The sequence below is a fragment of the Panulirus ornatus genome, chromosome 59, assembly GCF_036320965.1.
Source record: "Panulirus ornatus isolate Po-2019 chromosome 59, ASM3632096v1, whole genome shotgun sequence".
NCBI classification, from domain to species: Eukaryota; Metazoa; Arthropoda; class Malacostraca; order Decapoda; family Palinuridae; genus Panulirus; species Panulirus ornatus.
Window position 1 is genome coordinate 16,715,140 of NC_092282.1, and position 27,927 is coordinate 16,743,066.

Consider the following 27,927-nt stretch of genomic DNA (forward strand, 5'->3'; position numbering starts at 1 on the left):
CTCAGTGATGAGTTATTGTCCCATGGCCCTAAGTACTAGCCTGTTACATGATGTCTCTGATCCATGTAAGATATGGATGTTCTTTCCAACCTTCATTTTTTTCAGGATTCTTCCTTTCTACTGTTGGTAATTATCCTTGTCTGTTCACAGTTTTTGAGTAAAAGCAGTATTTCCATACATCTCTGTCAAGCTGTTTTTCAGTTTTTGAAAAAATGCACATATTGCTTATATGAGAGAGTGCCAAATAAAAAAGTTAGAAAAAGATTGTAAAATGTATGATAAATGAGGAAGTTACGTAAAGAGTCTGCTTCATGTATGATGCATGAGTCATGTGCATGGGCCTATAATATACCAATACACCCATGCATGCTGTCCCTTTGCTGATGCATGAATGTTTACTTGTGATATTTTTGGTTTGTTATTTTTATTAGGTTCTGCAGGGTAGAGGGGTAAGTTAGTTGGGATGTGAGTATGATTGAAGAAAAATTTGTGGAAGTGAAGTGTTTTAGATATCTGGGAATAGACTTAGCAGCAATAGGAACCATGGAAGTGGAAGTGCTTCATAGGGTGGGGAAGGGGTGAAGGTTTTGGGAGTGATGTGGAAAGAATGTTATCTCGGAGAGTGAAAATGGAGATGTTTGAAGGAATGGTAATTCCAACAATATTATATGGTTGTGAGATATAGGCTATGGATAGGATTGTATGAAGAAGGGTGGATATGTTGAAAATGAAATGTTTAAGGACAATATGGGATATGAGGTGGTTTGATTGCATCAGTAATGAAAGGGAAAGAGGTGTGTGGTAGTAAAAAGAGTGTGGTTGAGAGAGCAGAAAAGGATTTGATGAAATGGTTTGGACATATAGAGAAAATGAGTGAGAAAAGCTTGGCAAAAAGGATATATGTGTCAGAGGTGGAGGGAGCAAGGAGAAGTGGGAGACCAAATTGGAGGTGGAAGGATGGAGTGAAAAAGATTTTGAGCAATCAGGGCCTGAACATGCAGGAGAGTGAGTGGCTTGCAAGGAATAAAGTGCATTGGAATGATGTGGGATACCAAGGTCAAAATGCTGTCAGTGAACTGAACCAAGGCATGTGAAACATCTGGAGTAAACAATGGAAAGATTTATGGGGCCTGGCTGTGGAAAGGAAGCTGTGATTTTGGAGCATTACACTTGAGAGCTAGATATTAGATGCGAGTACATGTAGCGTTTCTTTTTATGTTTCCTGACCCTACTTCGCTGTTGCCGGGGATGGTGATGCTGTTTGCTGTGGGGTGGATTAATGGATGAAGGCTAGCAAGTATGAGTATGTACTTGTGTATATGTGTATATTTATGTGTAAAAAGAGTGTGGTTGAGAGAGCAGAAGAGGGTGTTTTGAAATGGTTTGGTCACATGGAGAGAATGAATGAGGAAAGATTGACAAAGAGGATATATGCGTCAGAGGTGGAGGGAATGAAGAGAATTGGGAGACCAAATTGGAGCTGGAAAGACGGAATGAAAAAGATTTTGAGTAATCGGGGCCTGAACATGCAGGAGGGTGAATGGCATGCAAGGAATAGAGTGAATTGGAACAATGTTGTATACTGGGGTCGACTTGCTGTCAATGGATTGAACCAGGGCATGTGAAGCGTCTGGGGTAAACCATGGAAAGTTTTGTAGGGCTTTGATGTGGAAAGGGAGCTGTGGTTTCGTTGCATTATACATGACAGCTAGAGACTGAGTGTGAAAGAATGAGTGGTGGGATGAAGAAGTAAGATTATTAGTGAAAGAGAAGAGAGAGGCATTTGGACGATTTTTGCTGGGAAATAATGCAAATGACTGGGAGATGTATAAAAGAAAGAGGCAGGAGGTCAAGAGAAAGGTGCAAGAGGCAAAAAAGAGGGCAAATGAGAATTGGGGTGAGAGTATCAATAGATTTTAGGGAGCATAAAAAGATTTTTTGGAAGGAGGTAAATAAAATGCGTAAGACAAGGGAACAAATGGGAACATCAGTGAAGGGGGCTAATGGGGAGGTGAAAACAAGGAGAGGAGATGGAGTGAGTATTTTGAAGGTTTGTTGAATGTGTTTGATGATAGAGTGGCAGATATAGGGTGTTTTGGTCAAGGTGGTGTGCAAAGTGAGAGGATTAGGGAGAATGATTTGATAAACAGAGAAGAGGTAGTAAAAGCTTTGCGGAAGATGAAAGCCGGGAAGGCAGCGGGTTTGGATGGTACTGCCATGGAATTTATTAAAAAAGGGGGTGACTGTGTTGTTGACTAGTTGATAAGGTTATTTGATGTATATATGACTCATGATGAGGTGCCTGAGGACTGGCGGAATGCTTGCATAGTGCCATTGTACAAAGGCAAAGGGGATAAGAGTGAGTGCTCAAATTATAGAGGTATAAGTTTGTTGAGTATTCCTGGAAAATTATATGGGAGAGTATTGATTGAGAGGGTGAAGGCATGTACAGAGGATCAGATTTGGGAAGAGCAGTGTGGTGTCAGAAGTGGTAGAGGATGTGTTTGTTTTGAAGAATTTATGTGAGAAATACTTAGAAAAGCAAATGGATTTGTATGTAGCATTTATGGATCTGGAGAAGGCATATGATAGAGTTGATAGAGATGCTCTGTGGAAGGTATTAAGAATATATGGTGTGGGAGGTAAGTTGTTAGAAGCAGTGAAAAGTTTTTATCGAGGATGTGAGGCATGTGTACGTGTAGGAAGAGAGGAAAGTGATTGGTTCTCAGTGAATGTTGGTTTGCGGCAGGGGTGCGTGATGTCTCCATGGTTGTTTAATTTGTTTATGGATGCTGTTGTTAGGGAGGTGAATGCAAGAGTTTTGGAAAGAGGGGCAAGTATGCAGTCTGTTGTGGATGAGAGAGCGTGGGAAGTGAGTCAGTTGTTGTTCGCTGATGATACAGCGCTGGTGGCTGATTCGGGTGAGAAACTGCAGAAGCTGATGACTGAATTTGGTAAAGTGTGTGAAAGAAGAAAGCTGAGAGTGAATGTGAATAAGAGTAAGGTTATTAGTTACAGTAGGGTTGAGGGATAAGTCATTTAGGAGGTAAGTTTAAATGGAGAAAAAGTGGGGGAAGTGAAGTGTTTTAGATATCTGGGAGTGGCTTTGGCAGCAGATGGAACCAAGAAAGCGGAAGTGAATCATAGGGTGGGGAAGGGGGTGAAAGTTCTGGGAGCCTTGAAAAATGTGTGGAAGTCGAGAAGGTTATCTTGGAAAGCAAAAATGGGTATGTTTGAAGGAATAGTGGTTTCAAGAATGTTATATGGTTGCAAGGTGTCGGCTATATATAGAGTTGTGCGCAGGAGGGTGGATGTGCTGGAAAGGAGATGTTTGAGGACAATATGTGGGGTAAGGTGGTTTGATCGAGTAAGTAATGAAACGGTAAGAGAGATGTGTGGTAATAAAAAGAGTATGGTTGAGAGAGCAGAAGAGGGTGTTTTGAAATGGTTTGGTCACATGGAGAAAGTCAGTGAGGATAGATTGACTAAGAGGCTATATATGTCAGAGGTGGAGGGAGCAAGGAGAAGTGGGAGACCAAACTGGAGGTGGAAAGATGGAGTGAAAAATATTTTGAGTGATCGGGGCCTGAACATGCAGGAGGGTGAAAGGTGTGCAAGGAATAGAGTGAATTGAAATGATGTGGTACACTGGGGTCGATGTGCTGTCATTGGATTGAACCAGGGCATGTGAAGTGTCTGGGGTAAACCATGGAAAGTTCTGTGGGGCGTAGATGTAGAAGGGGTGCTGTGGTTTCAGTACATTATACATGACAGCTAGAGACTGAGTGTGAACGAATGTGGTCTTTGTTGTCTTTTCCTAGTGCTACCTCACGCACATGTGGGGGAAGGGGGTTTTCATTTTATGTGTGGCGGGGTGGTGATGGGAATGAATAAGGGCAGACAGTATGAATTATGTACATGTGTATATATGTATATGTCTGTGTGTGTATATGTATGTATACATTGGGATGTGGTATGTGTGTGGACGTGTATGTATATACATGTGTATTTGGGTGGGTTGGGCCATAATTTCGTCTGTTTCCTTTTGCTACCTTGCTAAAGCAGGAGACAACGACAAAGTATAATCAATATATATATATACATATATACATAAACACACATATGTCCTCAAACATGCATACGTATATACATATACATATATATACATATATACATATACACACATATGGCTTGTGCAGAAGATGCTTGTGGCATTATAAAGGTTGGAGGTGGGCAGATTAGAAAGGGTAGTGAGTGTTGTGATGAGGTATGATTGTTAGTGAAAGAGAAGAGAGAGGCGTTTGGAAGATTTTTGTAGGGAAGTAGTGCAAATGACTGGGAAATGTATAAAAGAAATTGGCAGGAGATAAAGAGAAAGGGCCAAGAGGTGAAAAAGAGGGTAAATGAGTGTTGGGATGACAGAGTATTATTAAATTTTAGGGAGAATAAAAAGATGGTTCGGAAGGAGGTATTAAAAGTGCATAAGACAAGAGGACAAATGGGAACATCAGTGAAGGGGGCTAATGGGTAAGTGATAACAAGTAGTGGTGAAGTGAGAAGGAGATGGAGTGAGTATTTTGGTTTGTTGAATGTGATGATAGAGTGGCAGATATAGGGTGTTTTGGACGAGGTGGTAAGCAAAGTGAGAGGGTCAGGGAGAATGGTTTGGTAGATAGAGAAGAGGTAGTGAAAGCTTTGTGGAAGATGAAAGCCAGTAAGAAGGTGGTGTTGGATGGTTTTACAGTGAAATTTATGAAAAAAGGGAGTGACTGTGTTGTTTATTGGTTGGTAAGAATATTCATTGTATGTATGGTTCATGGTGAAGTGCCTGAGGATTGGCGTGATGCATGCATAGTGCCATTGTACAAAGGCAAAGGGGATGAAGGTGAGTGTTCAAATTACAGATGTATAAATTTGTTGTGTATTCTTGGGAAATTATATGGTAGGGTATTGATTGAGAGGGTAAAGGCATGTACGGTGCATCAGATTGGGGAAGAGCAGTGTGGGTGTTTCAGAAGTGGTAGAGGATATGTGGATCAGGGGATTGCTTTGAAGAATGTATGTGAGAAATATAGATGGATTTGTATGTAGCATTTATGAATCTGGAGAAGGCATATGATAGGGTGGATAGAGATGCTTTGTGGAAGGTTTTAAGAATATATGGCATGGAAGGTAAGTTGCTAGATGCAGTGAAAAGTTTTTTCGAGGATGTAAGGCATGTGTACGAGTAGGAAGAGAGGAAAGTGATTGGTTCTCCATGAATGTTGGATTGCGGCTGAGGTGCGTGGTCTCCATGGTTATTTAATTTGTTATGGATGTGGTGGTAAGGGAGGTGAATGCAGGAGTTTTGGAGAGAGGGGCAAGTATGCAGTCTGTTGAGGATGAGAGGGCTCGGGAAGTGAGTCAGTTGTTGTTCGTGATGATACAGTGCTGGTGGCTGATTTGGGTGAGAAAGTACAGAAGCTGGTGACTGAGTTTGGTAAAGTGTGTGAAAGAAGAAAGCTGAGAGTAAATGTGAATAAGAGCAAGGTTATTGTGGCATGAGAAAGGTGGGAGGTGGGCAGATTAGAAAAGGTAGTGAGTGGTGGGATTAAGAAGTAAGATTGCTAGTGAAAGAGAACACAAAGGCATTTGGACGATTTTTGCAGGGAAATAGTGCAAATGACTGGGATATGTATAAAAGAATGAGGCAAGATGTCAAGAGATAGTTACAAGAGGTGAAAAAGAGGGCAAATGAGAGTTAGGGTGAGAGAGTATTATTAAATTTTAGAGAGAATAAAAAGATGTTTAGTATGCAGTCTGTTTTGGATGAGAGAGCTTGGGAAGTGAGTCAGGTGTTGTTCGCTGATGATACAGCGCTGGTGGCTGATTCGTGTAAGAAACTGCAGAAGCTGGTGACTGAGTTTGGTAAAGTGTGTGAAAGAAGAAAGCTGAGAGTAAATGTGAATAAGAGCAAGGTTATTAGGTACAGTAGGGTTGAGGGACAGGTCAATTGGGAGGTAAGTTTGAATGGAGAAAAACTGGAGTAAGTGAAGTGTTAGATCTCTGGGAGTGGATTTGTCAGCAGATGGAACCATGGAAGCAGAAGTGAATCATTGGGTGGGGTAGGGGCGAAAGTTCTGTGAGTGCTGAAGAATGTGTGGAAGTCGAGAATGTTATCTTGGAAAGCAAAAATGGGTATGTTTGAAGGAATAGTGGTTCCAACAATGATATATGGTTGCAAGGCGTGGGCTATAGATAGAGTTGTGCGGAGGAGGGTGGATGTGCTGGAAATGATATGTTTGAGGACAATATTTGGTGTGAGGTGGTTTGATCGAGTAAGTAATGAAAGGGTAAGAGAGATGTGTAGTAATAAGAGTGTGGTTGAGAGAGCAGAAGAGGGTGTTTTGAAATGGTTTGGTCACATGGAGAGAATGAGTGAGGAAAGATTGACCAAGAGGATATATGTGTCAGAGGTGGAGGGAACAAGGAGAAGTGGGAGACCAAATTGGAGGTGGAAGGATGGTGTGAAAAAGATTTTGAGTGATCAGGGCCTGAACATGCAGGAGGGTGAAAGGCGTGCAAGGAATAGAGTGAATTGGAATGATGTGGTATACCGAGGTCGACGTGCTGTCAGTGGATTGAACCAGGGCATGTGAAGTGTCTGGGGTAAACCATGGAAAGTTTTGTGGGGCCTGGATGTGGGAAGGGAGCTGTGGTTTCAGTGCATTATGCATGACAGCTAGCGACTGAGTGTGAACAAATGTGGCATTTGTTGTCTTTTCCTAGCAGTACTTTGCATGCACGCGGGGGGAGGGGGGTGCCATTTCATGTGTGGTGGGGTGGTGGTAGGAATCGATGAAGGCAGCATATATGAATATGTACATGTGTATATATGTGTATATCTGTGTATGTATAAGTATGGATACGTTGAAATGTATAGGGAAGTATATATGCATGTTTGGGCATTTGTTTATACATGTGTTTGTGGATAGTTTGGGCCATTCTTCTGTCTGTTTCTTTGCACTACCTCACTAATGTGGGAGACAGTGACAAAGTATAATGATATGAAATAAAATGATATATTTTATTAAAGGGGTTGGTGAGGGGACAAGAGCAAAGGAAGGAGTAGTGCTACTTCTGAAGCAGGAGTTGTGGGAGTATGTGATAGAGTGTAAGAAAGTAAAGTCTAGATTGATATGGGTAAAACTGAAAGTGGATGGAGAGAGATGAGTAATTATTGGTGCCAATGCACCTGGTCATGAGAAGAAAAATTAAGAGAGGCAAGTGTTTTGGGAGCAGCTGAGTGAGTTTGTTAGCAGCTTTGGTGCACGAGACCAGTTTATTGTGATGGATGATTTGAATGCAAAGGTGAGTAATGTGGCAGTTGAGGGTATAATTGGTGTACATGGGGTGTTCAGTGTTGTAAATGGAAATGGTGAAAAGCTTTTAGACTTGTGTGCTGAAAAAGTACTGGTGATTGGAAATACCCAATTTAAGAAGAGAGATATACATAAGTATACGTATGTAAGTAGGAGATATGGCCAGAGAGCGTTATTGGATTACGTGTTAATTGATAGGCATGCGAAAGAGAGACTTTTGGATGTTAATGTGCAGAGATGGCAACTGGAGCAATGTCTGATGATTATTTTGTTGAGGCAAAGTTGAAGATATGTAGAGGGTTTCAGAAAAGAAGAGAGAATGTTGGGGTGAAGAGAGTGGTGAGAGTAAGTGAGCTTGGAAAGGAGACTTGTGTGAGGAAGTACCAGGAGAGATTGAGTGTCGAATGGAAAAAGGTGAGAGCTAATAACGTAAAGGGAGTGGGGGAGAAATGGGATGTATTAGGGAAGCAGTGATGGCTTGCGCAAAAGATGCCTGTGGCATGGGAAAGGTGGGAGATGTGCATATTGGAAAGGGTATTGAGTGGTGGGATGAAGAAGTAAGATTGTTAGTGAAAGGTAAGAGAGAGGCATTTGGATGATTTTTGCAGGGAAATAGTGCAGATGACTTGGAGATGTATAAAAGAAAGAGGCAGGAGGTCAAGATAAAGGTTCAAGTTGTAAAAAGGGGTCAAATGAGAGTTGGGGTGCGAGAGTATCAAAATAATGTATATATGTATGTAGCATTCATGGATCTGGAGAAGGCATATGATAGAGTTGATAGAGATGCTATGTGGAAGGTATTAAGAATATATTGTGTTGGAGGCAAGTTGTTAGAAGCAGTGAAAAGTTTTTATCGAGGATGTAAGGCATGTGTATGAATAGGAAGAGAGGAAATTGATTGGTTTTCAGTGAATGTTGGTTTAAGGCAGGGGTGCGTGATGTCTCCATGGTTGTTTAATTTGTTTATGGATGGGGTTGTTATGGAGGGGAATGCAAGAGTTTTGGAAAGAGGGGCAAGTATGCAGTCTGTCGTGGATGAGAGAGTTTGGGAAGTGAGTCAGTTGATATTCGCTGATGGTACAGCGCTGGTGGCTGATTTGGGTGAGAAACTGCAGAGGCTGGTGACTGAGTTTGGTAAAGTGTGTGAAAGAAGAAAGCTAAGAGTAAATGTGAATAAGAGCAAGGTTATTAGGTACAGTAGGGTTGAGGGACAAGTCAGTTGGGAGGTAAGTTTGAATGGAGAAAAACTGGAGGGATTGAAGTGTTTTAGATATCTGGGAGTGGATTTGACAGTGGATGGAACCATGGAAGCAGAAGTGAATCATTGGGTAGGGGAGGGGGCAAAAGTTCTGGGAGCATTGAAAAATGAGTGGAAGTCGAGAAAGTTATCTTGGAAAGCAAAATGGGTATGTTTGAAGGAATAGTGGTTCCAACAATGTTATATGATTGCGAGGCATGGGCTATAGATAGAGTTGTGTGGAGGAGGGTGGATGTGCTGAAAATGAGATGTTTGAAGACAATATGTGGTGTGAGGTGGTTTGATCGAGTAAGTAATGAAAGGGTAAAAGAGATGTGTGGTAATAAAAAGAGCGTGGTTGAGAGAGCAGAAGAGGGTGTTTTGAAATGGTTTGGTCACATGGAAAGAATGAGTGAGGAAAGATTGACCAAGAGGATATATGTGTCGGAGGTGGAGGGAATGAGAAGTGGGAGACTGAATTGGAGGTGGAAAGATGGAGTGAAAAAGATTTTTAGTGATCGGGGCCTGAACATGCAGGAGGGTGAAAGGCGTACAAGGAATAGAGTGAACTGGAACGATGTGGTATACCGGCGTCGACGTGCTGTCAGTGGATTGAACCAGGGCATGTTAAGCATCTGGGGTAAACTATGGAAAGTTTTGTGGGGCCTGGATGTGGAAAGGGAGCTGTGGTTTCGTTACATTATACATGACAGCTAGAGACTGAGTGTGAACGAATGTGGACTTTGTTGTCTTTTTCTAGTGCTACCTCGCGCACATGCAGGGGAAGGGGGTTTTCATTTCATGTGTGGTGGGGATGGGGGAGAAAGAATACTTCACACGCATTCCTCATGTGTCGTAGAAGGTGACTAAAGGGGATGGGAGCGGGGAGCTAGAAACCCTCCCCTCCTTGTATTTTAACTTTCTAGACGGGGAAACAGAAGAAGGAGTCACGTGGGGAGTGCTCATCCTCCTCGAAGGCTCAAATTGGGTGTCTAAATGTATCTAGATGTAACCAAGATGAGAAAAAAGGAGAAATAGGTAGTATGTTTGAGGAAAGGAACGTGGATGTTTTGGATTTGAGTGAAATGAAGTTCAAGGGTAAAGGGGAAGAGTGGTTTGGGAATGTCTTGGGGGTAAAGTTAGGGGTTAGCGAGAGGACAAGAGGAAGGGAAGGAGTAGCACTACTCCTGAAACAGGAGTGGTGGGAGTATGTGATAGTGTGTAAGAAAGTAAACTCTAGATTGATATGAGTAAAATTGAAAGTGGATGGAAAGATGGGTGATTATTGGTGTATATGCACCTGGCCATGAGGAAAAAGATCATGAGAGGCAAGTGTTTTGGGAGCAGCTGAGTGAGTGTGTTAGTAGTTTTGATGCATGAGACTGCGTTAAGAGCAGAGGACTGAGCCTTCGAGGGAATATCCTCACTAGGCCCCCTCCTCTGTTCCTTCTTTAGGAAAACTAAAAATGAGAGGGGAGGATTTCCAGTCCCCAGCTCCCTTCCCTTTTAGTCACTGTCAATGACATGCAGGGAATATGTCGGAAGTATTTTTTCTCCCCTATCCCCAGGGATATATATTATTTGTATTATTATGTTGTAGAAGGGTCTAAAGTGGGCAGGAGCAGGGTCTGGAAACCCCTCCCTACATTTTTACTTAAATTTCTAAATGGGGAAGGAGGAGTCAAGCGGGGAGAGTTCATCCTCCTCGAAAGCTCAGATTGGGGTGTCTGAATGTGTGCAGATGTAACCAAGAAGAGAAGAAAGGAGAGATAGGTAGAATGTTTGAGGAAAAACTCTGGATGTTTTGACTCTGAGTGAAGCGAAGCTCAAAGGTAAAGGAGAAGAGTGGTTTGGGAAATTCTTGGGGTTGGTGAGCGGACAAGAGCTAAGGAAGGAGTAGTAGTACTCCTGAAGCAGGAGTTTTGGGAGTATGTGATGAGTGTAAGAAGTTAAATTCTTGATTGTTGTGGTTAAAACTGAAAGTGGATGGAGAGAGATCGGTGATTATTGGTACCTATGCATCTGCTCTTGATAAGAAAGATCATGAAAGGCAAGTGTTTTGGGAGCAGTTGAATGAGTGCATTAGCAACTTTGATGCACGAGACCGGGTTATAGTGGTGGGTGATTTGAATGCAAAGTTGAGTAATGTGGCAGTTGAGGGTATAATTGATGTAAATAGGATGTTCAGTGTTGTAAATGGAATTGGTGAAGAGCTTGTGGATATGTGTGCTGAAAAAAGACTGGTGATTGGGAGTGCCTGGTTTAAAATGAGAGAGGTACATAAGTATATGTATGTGAGTAGTAGAGATAGTCAGGGGGCATTATTGGACTATGTGTTAATTGATAGACCTGTAAAAGATAGACTTTTGAATGCTAATGTGCTGAGAGGGATAGCTAGAGGTATGTTTGATCACTATCGTGGAGGCGAAGATGAAGATTTGTAGAGGCTTTCAGAAAAGAAAAGAGAATGTTGGGGAGAAGAGAGATGTGAAAGTAATTGAGCTTGGAAAGGAGACTTGTGTGAGGAAGTATCTAGAGAGATTGAGTGTAGAATTGCAAAAGGGGAGAGCAAATGATGGGTGTGGGTGAGGATTGGGATGTATTTAGGGAAGCAGTGATGGCTTGTGCAAAAGATGCATGTGGTATGACAAAGGTGGGCAGATTAGAAAGGGCAGTGAGTGGTGGAATGAAGAGGTAAGATTGTTAGTGAAAGAGAAAAGAGAGGCGTTTGGATGATATTTGCAGGGAAGTAGCGCAACTGACTGGGAGATGTAGACGAGAAAGTGGCAAGAGGTCAAGGTAAAGGTGCAAGAGTTGAAAAAGGGCAAATGAGGTTTGGGGTGAGAGAATATCTTTAAATTGTAAGGAGAATAAAAAGATGTTTTGGAGGGAGGTAAATAACATGCACAAGACAAGAGAACAAATGGGAAGATCGATGAAGGGAGCAAGTGGGGAAGTGATAACAGGTAGTGATGGAGTGAGGAGGAGTGAGAATTTTGAAGGTTTGTTGACTGTGTTTTATGATAGAGTGGCAGTTATAGGGTGTTTTGGTTGGGGTGGTGTGTGAAGTGAAAGGGTCTGGAGAATGATTTGGTGAAGAGAGAAGAGGTAGTGAAAGCTTTCCGGAAGATGAAATCTGGCAAGGTAACGAGTTTGGATGGTATTGCTGTGGAATTTTTTAAAAATGGGGGTGACTTGTTGATTGGTTTGGATGGATTTCAGTGTATGTATGGACCACGGTGAAGTGCCTGAGGATTGGTGGAATGCATGCATAATGTCATTGTACAAAGGCAAAGGGGATAAAGGTGAGTGTTCAAACTACAGAGGCATAAGTTTGTTGAGTATTCCTGGGAAACATTTGGGAGGGTATTGATTGAGAGGGTAAAGGCATGTACAGAGCATCAGATTGGGGAAGAGCATTGTGACTTATGAAGTGGTAGAGGATGTGTACGAGTAGGAAGAGAGGAAAGTGATTGGTTCTCAGCAAATGTCGGTTTGTAGTAGGGATGTGTGGTGTCCCCATGCTTTTTTAATTTGTTTATGGATGAGGTGGTTGGGGAGGTAAATGCAAGAGTTTTGGAGAGAGGGGTGTGAGTCATTTGTTGTTTGCTGGTGATACAGCTCCAGTGGTTGATTCATGAGAAACTGCAGAGGTTGGTAACTGAGTTTGGAAAAGTGTGTGAAAGGAGAAAGTTGAGAGTAAATGTGAATAAAAGCAAGGTTATTAGGTTCAGTAGGCTTTAGGGACAAGTTAATTGGGATGTAAGTTTGAATGGAGATAAATTGGAGGAAGTGAAGTGTTTTAGATATCTAGGAGTGGACTTAGCAGCGTATGGAGCCATGGAAGTGGAAGTGAGTCACAGGGTGGGGGAGGGGGGCTATGGTTCTGAAGAATGTATGGAAGGAGAGAACGTTATCTCTGAGAGCGAAAATGGGTATGTTTGAAGAAATAGTGGTTCCAACACTGTTATATGGTTGCAAGGCATGGGCCGTAGATAGGGTTGTATGGAGAATGGTGGATGTGTTGGAAATTAAATGTTTGAGGACAATATGTGATGTGAGGTGGTTTGATCAAGTAAATAATGTAAGAGTAAGAGGGATGTGTGGAAATAGAAAAAAGAGTATGGTTGAGAGAGCAGAAGAGGGCATGTTGAAATGGTTTGGACATATGGAGGGAATGAGTGAGAAAAGATTGACAGAGAGGATATATGTGTCATTGGTGGGGGTAACAAGGAAAAGTTGGAGACCAAATTGGAGGTGGAAGGATGGAATGAAAAAGATTTTGAGCCACCAGAGCCTGAACATACAGGAGAGTGAGAGGCATGCAAGGAATAGAGTGAATTTGAACAATGTGGTATACCGGGGTCGACATGCTGTCAGTGGACTGAATCAGGGCATATGAAATGTCTGGGGTAAACATGGAAAGGTCTGTGGGGCTGGAGTGGATATGGAGCTGTGGTTTAGATGCATTACACATTAGAGCTAGAGACTGAGTGTGAACGAATGTAGCCATTTTGTTTGTATTATTTGCACTACCTTACTGAAGCAGGGGATAGGGACTCTGTTTTCGTGTTTGTATGGTGGGGGGTGGCGACTGGAATGGATGAAGGCAAGTAAGTATGAACCAATCAAGAACGCAGTCACCCCTTTTCTTAATAAGTTCAACTGCAGTACCATCCAATCCCTCTGCCTTGCTGGATTTCATCGTACACAAGGCTTTCAGCACCTCTTTTTTCTTCACCACACCACTCTCCTTGACTCTCTCACTTCACATTCCACCCTGACCTAAACAGCCTACTTCTGCCACTCTGTCATGAAACACATTTAGCAATCCTTGAAAATACTTGATCATAACCTGTTATCACTTCCCCCTTTTGCTCCCTTTACTGATGTTCCATTTGTTCTTTTGTTTTTTTGCACCTTATTTACCTCCTTCCAAAACATCTATATATTCTCCATGAAGTTTAATGACACTCTCTCAACCCAACTATCATTTCCCCCCCCCCTCTTTTCATCCCCAACACCTTTCTCTTGACCTCCTGTCACTTTCTCTTATGCATCACCCAACCATTTGCACTCCTTTGTAAGTACCACCCAAATGCCTCTCCTTTATCTTTCAATAGCAGCTTCACTTCTCCATTCCACTACTTTCTACCCTTTTTAATCTGCCCACCTTTCACCTTTTACATGCCACATGCATCTCTTGGACATGCCATCATTGTTTTCCTAAATACATCCCACTCCTCATTCACTCTCCTCACTTCATTTGCTCTCATGCTTTGTCATTCTATGCTCATCTCTCCTGGTATTTCTTGACACAAGTCTCTTTTCCAAGCTCACTTACTCTCACCACTTTCTTCTCTTTTGAAAATTTTTACAAATCTTCACCCTTGCCTCCACAAGCACATTTACATCCAAAAGTGTCTCACTTTTGTATCTCACTCTTTGGTGTAAGCTGGGAGCGGGTTTTCTATAATGCACATAGAATTGAATATGGCAGCATAGTTAGAGTTAATAGCCTTCTTTTTTATGTTCTCTTATTTTCTTGATTCATTTCTACCATTAGGTGTGTGCTCAAATACCATTTGTCCAAAATTATCCTTTTTATTTCACTCAAGCTCTTGACTTCATAGAGGCATCATCAGGAATATACAAAACAAAACAGAAAAGAATAGAAAAAAGTGCATCACAGAAATTGGATATGAATTGCAAGACATAAACAATATGTATATAAGAAACAAATTTAGAAAAACCTCAGTACATAGAACATGAAAAGTAAGGAAAATGCCATAAGTGATGAAATTACAATGTCATTTTGGGTAGCATGAGCTGCAACCTAAATACAGAATATGAATTTAGAAGTATAGAAAAATTTACAGTTGAGGATACACAGAAGGATCATCTTAAACAAGGAAGGAATATAGACAGCCCATCACTAAATACACTAAGTTGGACCAAGTGGGCCTGTTATTGTTTGGGTGTGACGATGTCAGGTCGGGCTCATCTTGTTCTCTCTGACCTTTGTAACCCAGGACTCAGTGGATTAGTGACATGTTTCCCCTGTTCTAGGATGTTGTTAGGTCTACATCCTATGGGCGTGCCATCAAAGAGCTTTATGGTGGTGGTCATGATGGTCTGGATGTTGATGATAGGTGCTTTCTGTTTAATGTGAATGGCTTTTAAGATATTTTGTCTTTGATCACTGTAACTAGTAATGATTTTGGTGTCATTCACTATCTCCCTTGTTAGTCTCATTTCATGCTTTTGTTTATGATGTTGTTTGATTCCACCTTCTTGTAAATGGAGCAAGAGGCGGTGGCTCAGGGTGCAGGTCGTATGTCCGATATAGTTATTGTGGTGAGGCTGACAGTGTCTGATATTGCATTGGTATTCATAGACCACATCAGCACGGCACATACTCCCATAGCAACTTATCATGTTGTTGTTCATAACAAGTGAACATGTTTTTGGAGTTTTGTAGTATATTATCTGACTGATAGCCTTGTCTTCATCAATATGCCTTGTAGTTTCTGTCCACTTTATCTCGCATGACCTTTTTATCCTTTTGATATGCTCTTGTAAATGTACTCATGTTGTAAACTTTAATGCTGTCATGTTGAGGTTGGTATCAAATTCAGTATTAAAATGTCCATTGTTAATTAACATTTACCAGACATGGAGTTCTTGGTGTAGGAGTAGCTACGTTGAGCACATCCTGATTGTTGTCCTCATCTATCCACGAATGACACTCCTCTTGTAATTTTGAGTGCATTCACTTATGCCATTCATGCATTTACCTTGGCTGGTGGGTGTTCTGTAGATGTCAGTGATGAAAAACCCTATTTAGGCACTACATGACATCCAAGAAAGATGGAATGGATGTAATGGCACGTATAGCAATGAAATTTGTACCTGCTTAGGAAAACCTCTGTAAGTAACTCCAAGAAACTTTAGGCTTAAGATTTACAATAGAGTTGAAAAATAATAGTAGGATTCCTTTCTTGGAGCTAATGGTTAGTGCCTCAACAGGATCTTTCATTACTGGAGTGTTTGCTACTTTTTTTTTTGGGTGGGCAAGTTGATTCATTTGACACAAAATACTGCAAATTTTTCTCTTGATTTTTCTTGATTACCAAATCAAGCCTTTACACTATAGGAGATTTCTAAATGATTAAGCAAGAATATCCTCACTCTTTTCTCATCTTTTTAGGCCTGTGTTTGCATATGTGCTTCTGCCTTAGTGTGTATGTGTGTGTTTGTAGATGTTTACCTTAAGCAGTTTATTAATTTACATATTTGCTGCTATCTATATTTTATTTCTAAGCTGTTTTTTCTCTCTTATTCAGTTGAAATCTTGTGGGCTTCCTGAGGACCAGAGTGTAGCCTTCATGTTCTCCTGCTGTGGCCGTGGGTATTCCTGGTACCGACGTCGAGGTAATCCCTGGTTTGATTACCATAACGTAGAAACTAAGGCCTTTAGACAAGCCTTCCCTAATACACCTATCTTTGGCTTCTTTGGTGGGGGGGAGATTGGGTTGAAGCACCTTCCCAAGTTTCAAAAACAAGAGGAAGAAGATCAAGGAGTCCCCCAGAAAAAGAGAAAAAAGAGAATGTTACACCAGTTCTCAACTATCATTGTCTTTTTGTCCTTTTTATGATATATTTTGTGTTCTTTATACTGGAAGTTACAGTTGTAATTCAACTTTTTCTTAAACTTTTCACAATAAAGTTCATATGTAATTATAATCATTGAAATTATCTGAGATAGTGGTACATGTACACAGTTGCATTTACCATAAACCCATGAGGGCCCATTTTATTATCATTTCATTCACTCTCAAAGCTTTTTCCACAGGGAAACTATAGAATGATAGATGAGTAAGAAGTCATCTTCAACAAGGCTGTGCCATTGTCAAAGATTTCTCACCCCAAAAGGAGCCCATCATTCCCCTGCTCCTGCATAAAATGCAGCCTGAAAACTTCGGGAGCCTCATGAAAGAGGTCCTGGAGCTGCATAATTTATGTATATATTTTTTTTTTATACTTGTCACCTGTTTCTCACATAGAAAGATATATATATATATATATATATATATATATATATATATATATATATATATATATATATATATATATATATATATATTATCCCTGGGGATAGGGGAGAAAGAATACTTCCCACGTATTCCCTGCGTGTCGTAGAAGGCGACTAAAAGGGAAGAGAGCAGGGGGCTGGAAATCCTCCCCTCTCGTTTTTTTTTTTAATTTTCCAAGGGAAGGAGCAGGGAAGGGGGCCAGGTGAGGGTATTCCCTCAGTGGCCCAGTCCTCTGTTCTTGGCGCTACCTCGCTATCGCGGGAAATGGCGAATAGTATGAAAAAATATATATATATATATATATATATATATATATATATATATATATATATATATATATATATAATTTTTTTTTTTTTCTTTTTGCTTTGTCGCTGTCTCCCGCGTTTGCGAGGTATCGCAAGGAAACAGACGAAAGAAATGGCCCAACCCACCCCCATACACATGTATATACATACGTCCACACACGCAAATATACATACCTACACAGCCCTCCATGGTTTACCCCAGACGCTTCACATGCCTTGATTCAATCCACTGACAGCACGTCAACCCCGGTATACCACATCGCTCCAATTCACTCTATTCCTTGCCCTCCTTTCACCCTCCTGCATGTTCAGGCCCCGATCACACAAAATCTTTTTCACTCCATCTTTCCACCTCCAATTTGGTCTCTCTCTTCTCCTCGTTCCCTCCACCTCCGACACATATATCCTCTTGGTCAATCTTTCCTCACTCATTCTCTCCATGTGACCAGACGATTTCAAAACACCCTCTTCTGCTCTCTCAACCACGCTCTTTTTATTTCCACACATCTCTCTTACCCTTACGTTACTTACTCGATCAAACCACCTCACACCACACATTGTCCTCAAACATCTCATTTCCAGCACATCCATCCTCCTGCGCACAACTCTATCCATAGTCCACGCCTCGCAACCATACAACATTGTTGGAACCACTATTCCTTCAAACATACCCATTTTTGCTTTCCGAGATAATGTTCTCGACTTCCACACATTCTTCAAGGCTCCCAGAATTTTCGCCCCCTCCCCCACCCTATGATCCACTTCCGCTTCCATGGTTCCATCCGCTGCCAGATCCACTCCCAGATATCTAAAACACTTCACTTCCTCCAGTTTTTCTCCATTCAAACTCACCTCCCAATTGACTTGACCCTCAACCCTACTGTACCTAATAACCTTGCTCTTATTCACATTTACTCATAAACTTTCTTCTTTCACACACTTTACCAAACTCAGTCACCAGCTTCTGCAGTTTCTCACATGAATCAGCCAACAGCGCTGTATCATCAGCGAACAACAACTGACTCACTTCCCAAGCTCTCTCATCCCCAACAGACTTCATACTTGCCCCCTTTCCAAAACTCTTGCATTCACCTCCCTAACAACCCCATCCATAAATAAATTAAACAACCATGGAGACATCACACACCCCTGCCGCAAACCTACATTCACTGAGAACCAATCACTTTCCTCTCTTCCTACACGTACACATGCCTTACATCCTCGATAAAAACTTTTCACTGCTTCTAACAACTTGCCTCCCACACCATATATTCTTAATACCTTCCACAGAGCATCTCTATCAACTCTATCATATGCCTTCTCCAGATCCATAAATGCTACATACAAATCCATTTGCTTTTCTAAGTATTTCTCACATACATTCTTCAAAGCAAACACCTGATCCACACATCCTCTACCACTTCTGAAACCACACTGCTCTTCCCCAATCTGATGCTCTGTACATGCCTTCACCCTCTCAATCAATACCCTCCCATATAATTTACCAGGAATACTCAACAAACTTATACCTCTGTAATTTGAGCACTCACTCTTATCCCCTTTGCCTTTGTACAATGGCACTATGCACGCATTCCACCAATCCTCAGGCACCTCACCATGAGTCATACATACATTAAATAACCTTACCAACCAGTCAATAATACAGTCACCCCCATTTTTAATAAATTCCACTGCAATACCATCCAAACCTGCTGCCTTGCCGGCTTTCATCTTCCGCAAAGCTTTTACTACCTCTTCTCTGTTTACCAAATCATTTTCCCTAACCCTCTCACTTTGCACACCACCTCGACCAAAACACCCTAAGAATGTGTATATATATATATATATATATATATATATATATATATATATATTTTTTTTTTTTTTTTTTTTTTTTTTTTTTTTATACTTTGTCGCTGTATATATATATATATATATATATATATATATATATATCTTTCTTTCAAACTATTCGCCATTTCCCGCATTAGCGAGGTAGCGTTAAGAACAGAGGACTGGGCCTTTGAGGGAATACCCTCACCTGGCCGAATTCTCTGTTCCTTCTTTTGGGGGGGGGGGGGGGGGGGAAAAAAAAAAAAAAAAAAAAAAAAAAAAAAAAAAAAGAGGGGAGGATTTCCAGCCCCCCGCTCCCTCCCCTTTTAGTCACCTTCTACGACACGCAGGGAATACGTGGGAAGTATTCTTTCTCCCCTATCCCCAGGGATAATATATATATATATATATATATATATATATATATATATATATATATATATATATATATTTTCATTTTTTTATTTTGCTTTGTCGCTGTCTCCCGCGTTAGCGAGGTAGTGCAAGGAAACAGACGAAAGAATGGCCCAACCCGCCCACATACACATGTATATACCTACATGTCCACACACGCACAATATACATTCCTATACATCTCAATGTACACATATATATACACACACAGACATATACATATATACACATGTACATAATTCATACTGTCTCCCTCTATTTGTTCCCATCGCCACCTCGCCACACATGGAATAACAACCCCCTCCCCTTCATGTGTGTGAGGTAGCGCTAGGAAAAACACCAAAGGCCCCATTCGTTCACACTCAGTCTCCAGCTGTCATGTAATAATGCACCGAAACCACAGCTCCCTTTCCACATCCAGGCCCCACACAACTTTCCATGGTTTACCCCAGACGCTTCACATGTCCTGGTTCAATCCATTGACAGCATGTCGACCCCGGTATACCACATTGTTCCAATTCACTCTATTCCTTGCATGCCTTTCACCCTCCTGCATGTTCAGACCCTGATCACTCAAAATCTTTTTCACTCCATCTTTCCACCTCCAATTTGGTCTACCACTTCTCCTTGTTCCCTCCACCTCTGACACATATATCCTCTTGGTCAATCTTTCCTCACTCATTCTCTCCATGTGACCAAACCATTTCAAAACACCCTCTTCTGCTCTCTCATCCACACTCTTTTTATTATCACACATCTCTCTCACCCTATTATTACTTACTCGATCAAACCACCTCACACCACACATTATCCTCAAACATCTCATTTCCAGCACATACACCCTCCTGCGCACAACTCTATCCATAGCCCACGCCTCGCAACCATACAACATTGTCGGAACCACTATTCCTTCAAACATACCCATTTTTGCTTTCCGAGATAATGTTCTCGACTTCCACACATTCTTCAAGGCTCCCAGAATTTTCACTCCCTCCCCCACCCTATGATTTACTTCTGCTTCCATGGTTCCATCCGCTGCCAAATCCACTCCCAGATATCTAAAACACTTTACTTCCTCCAGTTTTTCTCCATTCAAACTTACCTCATAATTGACTTGACCCTCAACCCTACTGTACCTAATAACCTTGCTCTTATTCACATTTACTCTCAGCTTTCTTCTTTCAAACACTTTACCAAACTCAGTCACCAGCTTCTGCAGTTTCTCACATGAATCAGCCACCAGCGCTGTATCATCAGCGAACAACAACTGACTCACTTTCCAAGCTCTCTCATCCACAACAGACTGCATACTTGCCCCTCTTTCCAAAACTCTTGCATTCACCTCCCTAACAAGCCCTTCCATAAACAAATTAAACAACCATGGAGGCATCACGTACCCCTGCCGCAAGCCTACATTCACTGAGAACCAATCACTTTCCTCTCTTCCTACACATACACATGCCTTATAACCTCGATAAAAACTTTTCACTGCTTCTAACAACTTGCCCCCCCACACCATATATTCTTAATACCCTCCACAGAGCATCTCTGTCAACTCTATCATATGCCTTCTCCAGATCCATGAATGCTACATAGAAATCCATTTGCTTTTCTAAGTATTTCTCACATACATTCTTCAATGCAAACACCTGATCCACACATCCTCTACCACTTCTGAAACCACACTGCTCTTCCCCAATCTGATGCTCTGTACATGCCTTCACCTCTCAATCAATACCCTCCCATATAATTTTCCAGGAATACTCAATAAACTTATACCTCCGTAATTTGAGCACTCACTCTTATCCCCGTTGCCTTTGTACAGTGGCACTATGCAAGCATTCTGCCAATCCTCAGGCACCTCACCATGAATCATACATACATTAAATAACCTTACCAACCAGTCAACAATACAGTTACCCCCTTTTTTTAATAAATTTCACTGCAATTCCATCCAAACCCGCTGCCTTGCCGGCTTTCATCTTCCGCAAAGCTTTTACTACCTCTTCTCTGTTTACCAAATAATTTTCCCAAACCCTCTCACTTTGCACACCAACTCGACCAAAACACCCTATATCTGCCACTCTATCATCAAACACATTCAACAAACCTTTGAAATACTCACTCCATCTCCTTCTCACATCACCACTACTTGTTATCACCTCCCCATTAGCCCCTCTCACTGAAGTTCTCATTTGCTCCCTTGTCTTACGCACTTTATTTACCTCCTTCCAAAACATCTTTTTATTCTCTCTAAAATTTAATGATACTCTTTCACCCAACTGTCATTTGCCCTCTTTTTCACCTCTTGCACCCTTCTCTTGACCTCCTGCCTCTTTCTTTTATACATCTCCCAGTCATTTCCATTATTTCCATGCAAAAATCGTCCAAATGCCTCTCTCTTCTCTTTCACTAATAATCTTACTTCTTCATCCCACCACTCACTACCCTTTCTAATATGCCCACCTCCCACGCTTCTTATGCTATAAGCATCTTTTGCGCAAGACATCACTGCTTCCCTAAATACATCCCATTCCTCCCCCGCACCCCTTACCTCCTTTGTTCTCACCTTTTCCCATTCTGTATTCAGTCTCTCCTGGTACTTCCTGACACAAGTCTCCTTCCCAAGCTCACTTACTCTCACCACTCTCCTCACCCCAACATTCTCTCTTCTTTTCTGAAAACCTCTTCACCTTCGCCTCCACAAGATAATGATCAGACATCCCTCCAGTTGCACCTCTCAGCACATTAACATCCAAAAGTCTCTCTTTCACGCGCCTATCAATTAACACATAATCCAATAACGCTCTCTGGCCATCTCTCCTACTTACATACGTATACTTATGTATATCTCTCTTTTCAAACCAGGTATTCCCAATCACCAGTCCTTTTTCAGCACATAAATCTACAAGCTCTTCACCATTTCCATTTACAACACTGAACACCCCATGTATACCAGTTATTCCCTCAACTGCCACATTACTCACCTTTGTATTCAAATCACCCATCACTATAACCCGGTCTTGTGCATCAAAACCACTAACACACTCATTCAGCTGCTCCCAAAACACTTGCCTCTCATGATCTTTCTTCTCATGCCCAGGTGCATATGCACCAATAATCACCCACCTCTGTCCATCCACCTGGGCATCACATGTTTACCAAATGGCATCCTAGCTTCGTCTCTTCGATGTATATCAACTGACTTATATTTCTCTCTTGTGTTTCCCCTGATAATGTAATTATTACACGAAAGTGCACTTGGGAACTTATCGTGTTTCATTTTCCCCATGGACTCAAAGGAATATCTTGATCACGCGCAAAATTGTGATCCTTTATGATATATATATATATATATATATATATATATATATATATATATATATATATATATATATATATATATATTATTCCTGGGGATAGGGGATGAAGAATACTTCCCACGTATTCCCTGCGTGTCGTAGAAGGCGACTGAAAGGGGAGGGAGCGGGGGACTGGAAATCCTCCCCTCTCGTTTTTTTTTTTTTTTTTTTTTTTTTTTTAATTCTCCAAAAGAAGGAACAGAGTGGGTCCAGGTGAGGATATTCCAGAAAGGCCCAGTCCTCTGTTCTTAACACTACCTCGCTAATGTGGGAAATGGCGAATAGTTTAAAAGAAAAAAAAGATATATATATATATATATATATATATATATATATATATATATATATATATATATATATATTTTTTTTTTTTTTTTATACTTTGTCGCTGTCTCCCGCGTTTGCGAGGTAGCGCAAGGAAACAGATGAAAGAAATGGCCCAACCCCCCCCATACACATGTATATACATACGTCCACACACGCAAATATACATACCTACACAGCTTTCCATGGTTTACCCCAGATGCTTCACATGCCTTGATTCAATCCACTGACAGCACGTCAACCCCGGTATACCACATCACTCCAATTCACTCTATTCCTTGCCCTCCTTTCACCCTCCTGCATGTTCAGGCCCCGATCACACAAAATCTTTTTCACTCAATCTTTCCACCTCCAATTTGGTCTCCCTCTTCTCCTTGCTCCCTCCACCTCCGACACATATATCCTCTTGGTCAATCTTTCCTCACTCATCCTCTCCATGTGCCCAAACCACTTCAAAACACCCTCTTCTGCTCTCTCAACCACGCTCTTTTTATTTCCACACATCTCTCTTACCCTTACGTTACTCACTCGATCAAACCACCTCACACCACACATTGTCCTCAAACATCTCATTTCCAGCACATCCATCCTCCTGCGCACAACTCTATCCATAGCCCACGCCTCGCAACCATACAACATTGTTGGAACCACTATTCCTTCAAACATACCCATTTTTGCTTTCCGAGATAATGTTCTCGACTTCCACACATTCTTCAAGGCCCCCAGAATTTTTGCCCCCTCCCCCACCCTATGATCCACTTCCGCTTCCATGGTTCCATCCGCTGCCAGATCCACTCCCAGATATCTAAAACACTTCACTTCCTCCAGTTTTTCTCCATTCAAACTCACCTCCCAATTGACTTGACCCTCAACCCTACTGTACCTAATAACCTTGCTCTTATTCACATTTACTCTTAACTTTCTTCTTCCACACACTTTACCAAACTCAGTCACCAGCTTCTGCAGTTTCTCACATGAATCAGCCACCAGCGCTGTATCATCAGCGAACAACAACTGACTCACTTCCCAAGCTCTCTCATCCCCAACAGACTTCATACTTGCCCCTCTTTCCAAAACTCTTGCATTTACCTCCCTAACAACCCCATCCATAGACAAATTAAACAACCATGGAGACATCACACACCCCTGCCGCAAACCTACATTCACTGAGAACCAATCACTTTCCTCTCTTCCTACACTTACACATGCCTTACATCCTCGATAAAAACTTTTCACTGCTTCTAACAACTTTCCTCCCACACCATATATTCTTAATACCTTCCACAGAGCATCTCTATCAACTCTATCATATGCCTTCTCCAGATCCATAAATGCTACATACAAATCCATTTGCTTTTCTAAGTATTTCTCACATACATTCTTCAAAGCAAACACCTGATCCACACATCCTCTACCACTTCTGAAACCACACTGCTCTTCCCCAATCTGATGCTCTGTACATGCCTTCACCCTCTCAATCAATACCCTCCCATATAATTTACCAGGAATACTCAACAAACTTATACCTCTGTTGTTCGCTGATGATACAGCGCTGGTGGCTGATTCATGTGAGAAACTGCAGAAGCTGGTGACTGAGTTTGGTAAAGTGTGTGGAAGAAGAAAGTTAAGAGTAAATGTGAATAAGAGCAAGGTTATTAGGTACAGTAGGGTTGAGGGTCAAGTCAATTGGGAGGTGAGTTTGAATGGAGAAAAACTGGAGGAAGTGAAGTGTTTTAGATATCTGGGAGTGGATCTGGCAGCGGATGGAACCATGGAAGCGGAAGTGGATCATAGGGTGGGGGAGGGGGCGAAAATTCTGGGGGCCTTGAAGAATGTGTGGAAGTCGAGAACATTATCTCGGAAAGCAAAAATGGGTATGTTTGAAGGAATAGTGGTTCCAACAATGTTGTATGGTTGCGAGGCGTGGGCTATGGATAGAGTTGTGCGCAGGAGGATGGATGTGCTGGAAATGAGATGTTTGAGGACAATGGGTGGTGTGAGGTGGTTTGATCGAGTGAGTAACGTAAGGGTAAGAGAGATGTGTGGAAATAAAAAGAGCGTGGTTGAGAGAGCAGAAGAGGGTGTTTTGAAGTGGTTTGGGCACATGGAGAGAATGAGTAAGGAAAGATTGACCAAGAGGATATATGTGTTGGAGGTGGAGGGAACGAGGAGAAGAGGGAGACCAAATTGGAGGTGGAAAGATGGAGTGAAAAAGATTTTGTGTGATTGGGGCCTGAACATGCAGGAGGGTGAAAGGAGGGCAAGGAATAGAGTGAATTGGAGCGATGTGGTATACCGGGGTTGACGTGCTGTCAGTGGATTGAATCAAGGCATGTGAAGCGTCTGGGGTAAACCATGGAAAGCTGTGTAGGTATGTATATTTGCGTGTGTGGACGTATGTATATACATGTGTATGGGGGGGGGGCCATTTCTTTCGTCTGTTTCCTTGCGCTACCTCGCAAACGCGGGAGACAGCGACAAAGTATAAAAAAAAAAAAAAATATATATATATATATATATATATGTATATATATATATATATATATATATATATATATATATATATATATATATATATATATATATATATATATATATATTATCCCCAGGGATAATATATATATATATATATTATCCCTGGGGATAGGGGAGAAAGAATACTTCTCACGTATTCCCTGCGTGTCGTAGAAGGCGACTAAAAGGGAAGGGAGCGGGGGGCTGGAAATCCTCCCCTCTTGTTTTTATTTTTCCAAAAGAAGGAACAGAGAAGGGGGCTAAGTGAGGATATTCCCTCAAAGGCTCAGTCCTCTGTTCTTAACGCTACCTCGCTAACGCGAGAAATGGCGAATCGTGTGAAAAAAAAAAAAAAATATATATATATATATATATATATATATATTTTTTTTTTTTTTTTTTTTTTTTTTTTTTTTTTTTTTTTTTATACTTTGTCACTGTCTCCCGCGTTTGCGAGGTAGCGCGAGGAAACAGACGAAAGAAATGGCCCAACCCCCATACACACGTACATACACACGTCCACACACGCAAATATACATACCTACACAGCTTTCCATGGTTTACCCCAGACGCTTCACATGCCTTGATTCAATCCACTGACAGCACGTCAACCCCTGTATACCACATCGCTCCAATTCACTCTATTCCTTGCCCTCCTTTCACCCTCCTGCATGTTCAGGCCCCGATCACACAAAATCTTTTTCACTCCATCTTTCCACCTCCAATTTGGTCTCCCTCTTCTCCTTGTTCCCTCCACCTCCGACACATATATCCTCTTGGTCAATCTTTCCTCACTCATTCTCTCCATGTGCCCAAACCATTTCAAAACACCCTCTTCTGCTCTCTCAACCACGCTCTTTTTATTTCCACACATCTCTCTTACCCTTACGTTACTTACTCGATCAAACCACCTCACACCACACATTGTCCTCAAACATCTCATTTCCAGCACATCCATCCTCCTGCGCACAACTCTATCCATAGCCCACGCCTCGCAACCATACAACATTGTTGGAACCACTATTCCTTCAAACATACCCATTTTTGCTTTCCGAGATAATGTTCTCGACTTCCACACATTTTTCAAGGCTCCCAAAATTTTCGCCCCCTCCCCCACCCTATATATATATATATATATATATATATATATATATATATATATATATATGTGTGTGTGGGTGTGTGTGTGTGTGTGTGTGGAGAAGGCATATGATAGAGTTGATAAAGATGCTCTGTGGAAGGTATTAAGAATATATCGTGTGGTAGGCAAGTTGTTAGAAGCAGTGAAACGTTTTTATCAAGGATGTAAGGCATGTGTACGTGTAGGAAGAGAGGAAAGTGATTGGTTCTCAGTGAATGTAGGTTTGTGGAAGGGGTGTGTGATGTCTCCATGGTTGTTTGATTTGTTTATGGATGGGGTTGTTAGGGAGGTGAATGCAAGAGTTTTGGAAAGAGGGGCAAGTATGCAGTCTGTTGTGGATGAAAGAGCTTGGGAAGTGAGTCAGTTGTTGTTTGCTGATGATACAGCGCTGGTGGCTGATTCATGTGAGAAACTGCAGAAGCTGGTGACTGAGTTTGGTAAAGTGTGTGAAAGAAGAAAGTTGAGAGTAAATGTGAATAAGAGCAAGGTTATTAGGCACAGTAGGGTTGAGGGACAAGTCAACTGCGAGGTAAGTTTGAATGGAGAAAAACTGAAGGAAGTAAAGTGTTTTAGATATCTGGGAGTGGATTTGGCAGCAGATGGAACCATGGAAGCGGAAGTGAATCATAGGGTGGGGGAGGGGGCGAAAGTTCTGGGAGCATTGAAGAATGTATGGAAGTCGAGAACATTATCTTGGAAAGCAAAAATGGGTATGTTTGAAGGAATAGTGGTTCTAACAATGTTATATGGTTGCGAAGCTTGGGCTGTGGGTAGAGTTGTGCGGAGGAGGTTGGATGTGCTGGAAATGAGATGTTTGAGGACAATATGTGGTGTGAGGTGGTTTGATCGAGTAAGTAATAGTAGAGTAAGAGAGATGTGCGGAAATAAAAAGTGTGGTTGAGAGAGCAGAAGAGGGTGTTTTGAAATGGTTTGGTCACATGGAGATGATGAGTGAGGAAAGGTTGACCAAGAGGATATATGTGTCAGAGGTGGAGGGAACGAGGAGAAGTGGGAGCCCAAATTGGAGGTGGAAAGATGGAGTGAAAAAGATTTTGAGTGATCGGGGCCTGAACATGCAGGAGGGTGAAAGGCGTGTAAGCAATAGAGTGAATTGGAATGATGTGGTATACCAGGGTCGATGTGCTGTCAGTGGATTGAACCAGGGCATGTGAAGCGTCTGGGGTAAACCATGGAAAGTTTTGTGGGGCCTGGATGTGGAAAGGGAGCTGTGGTTTCGGTGCATTATTACATGACAGCTAGAGAATGAGTGTGAACGAATGGGGCCTTTGTTGTGTTTTCCTAGCGCTACCTTGTACACATGAGGGGGGAGGGGGTTG

General features: G+C 41.7%; 1 protein-coding gene across 1 annotated transcript in view; it reads left to right on the forward strand.

The window, feature by feature from the left end:
• Positions 1–16,722, forward strand: part of LOC139767138 (uncharacterized) — a 142,446-nt gene extending 125,724 nt beyond the window's left edge. Inside the window, exon 7 of the mRNA XM_071696162.1 lies at positions 15,945–16,722. Coding sequence (XP_071552263.1) covers positions 15,945–16,256 — 312 coding nt within the window. The 3' untranslated portion in view covers positions 16,257–16,722. The remainder of the gene's footprint in view (positions 1–15,944) is intronic.
• Positions 16,723–27,927: the final 11,205 nt, after the last annotated feature.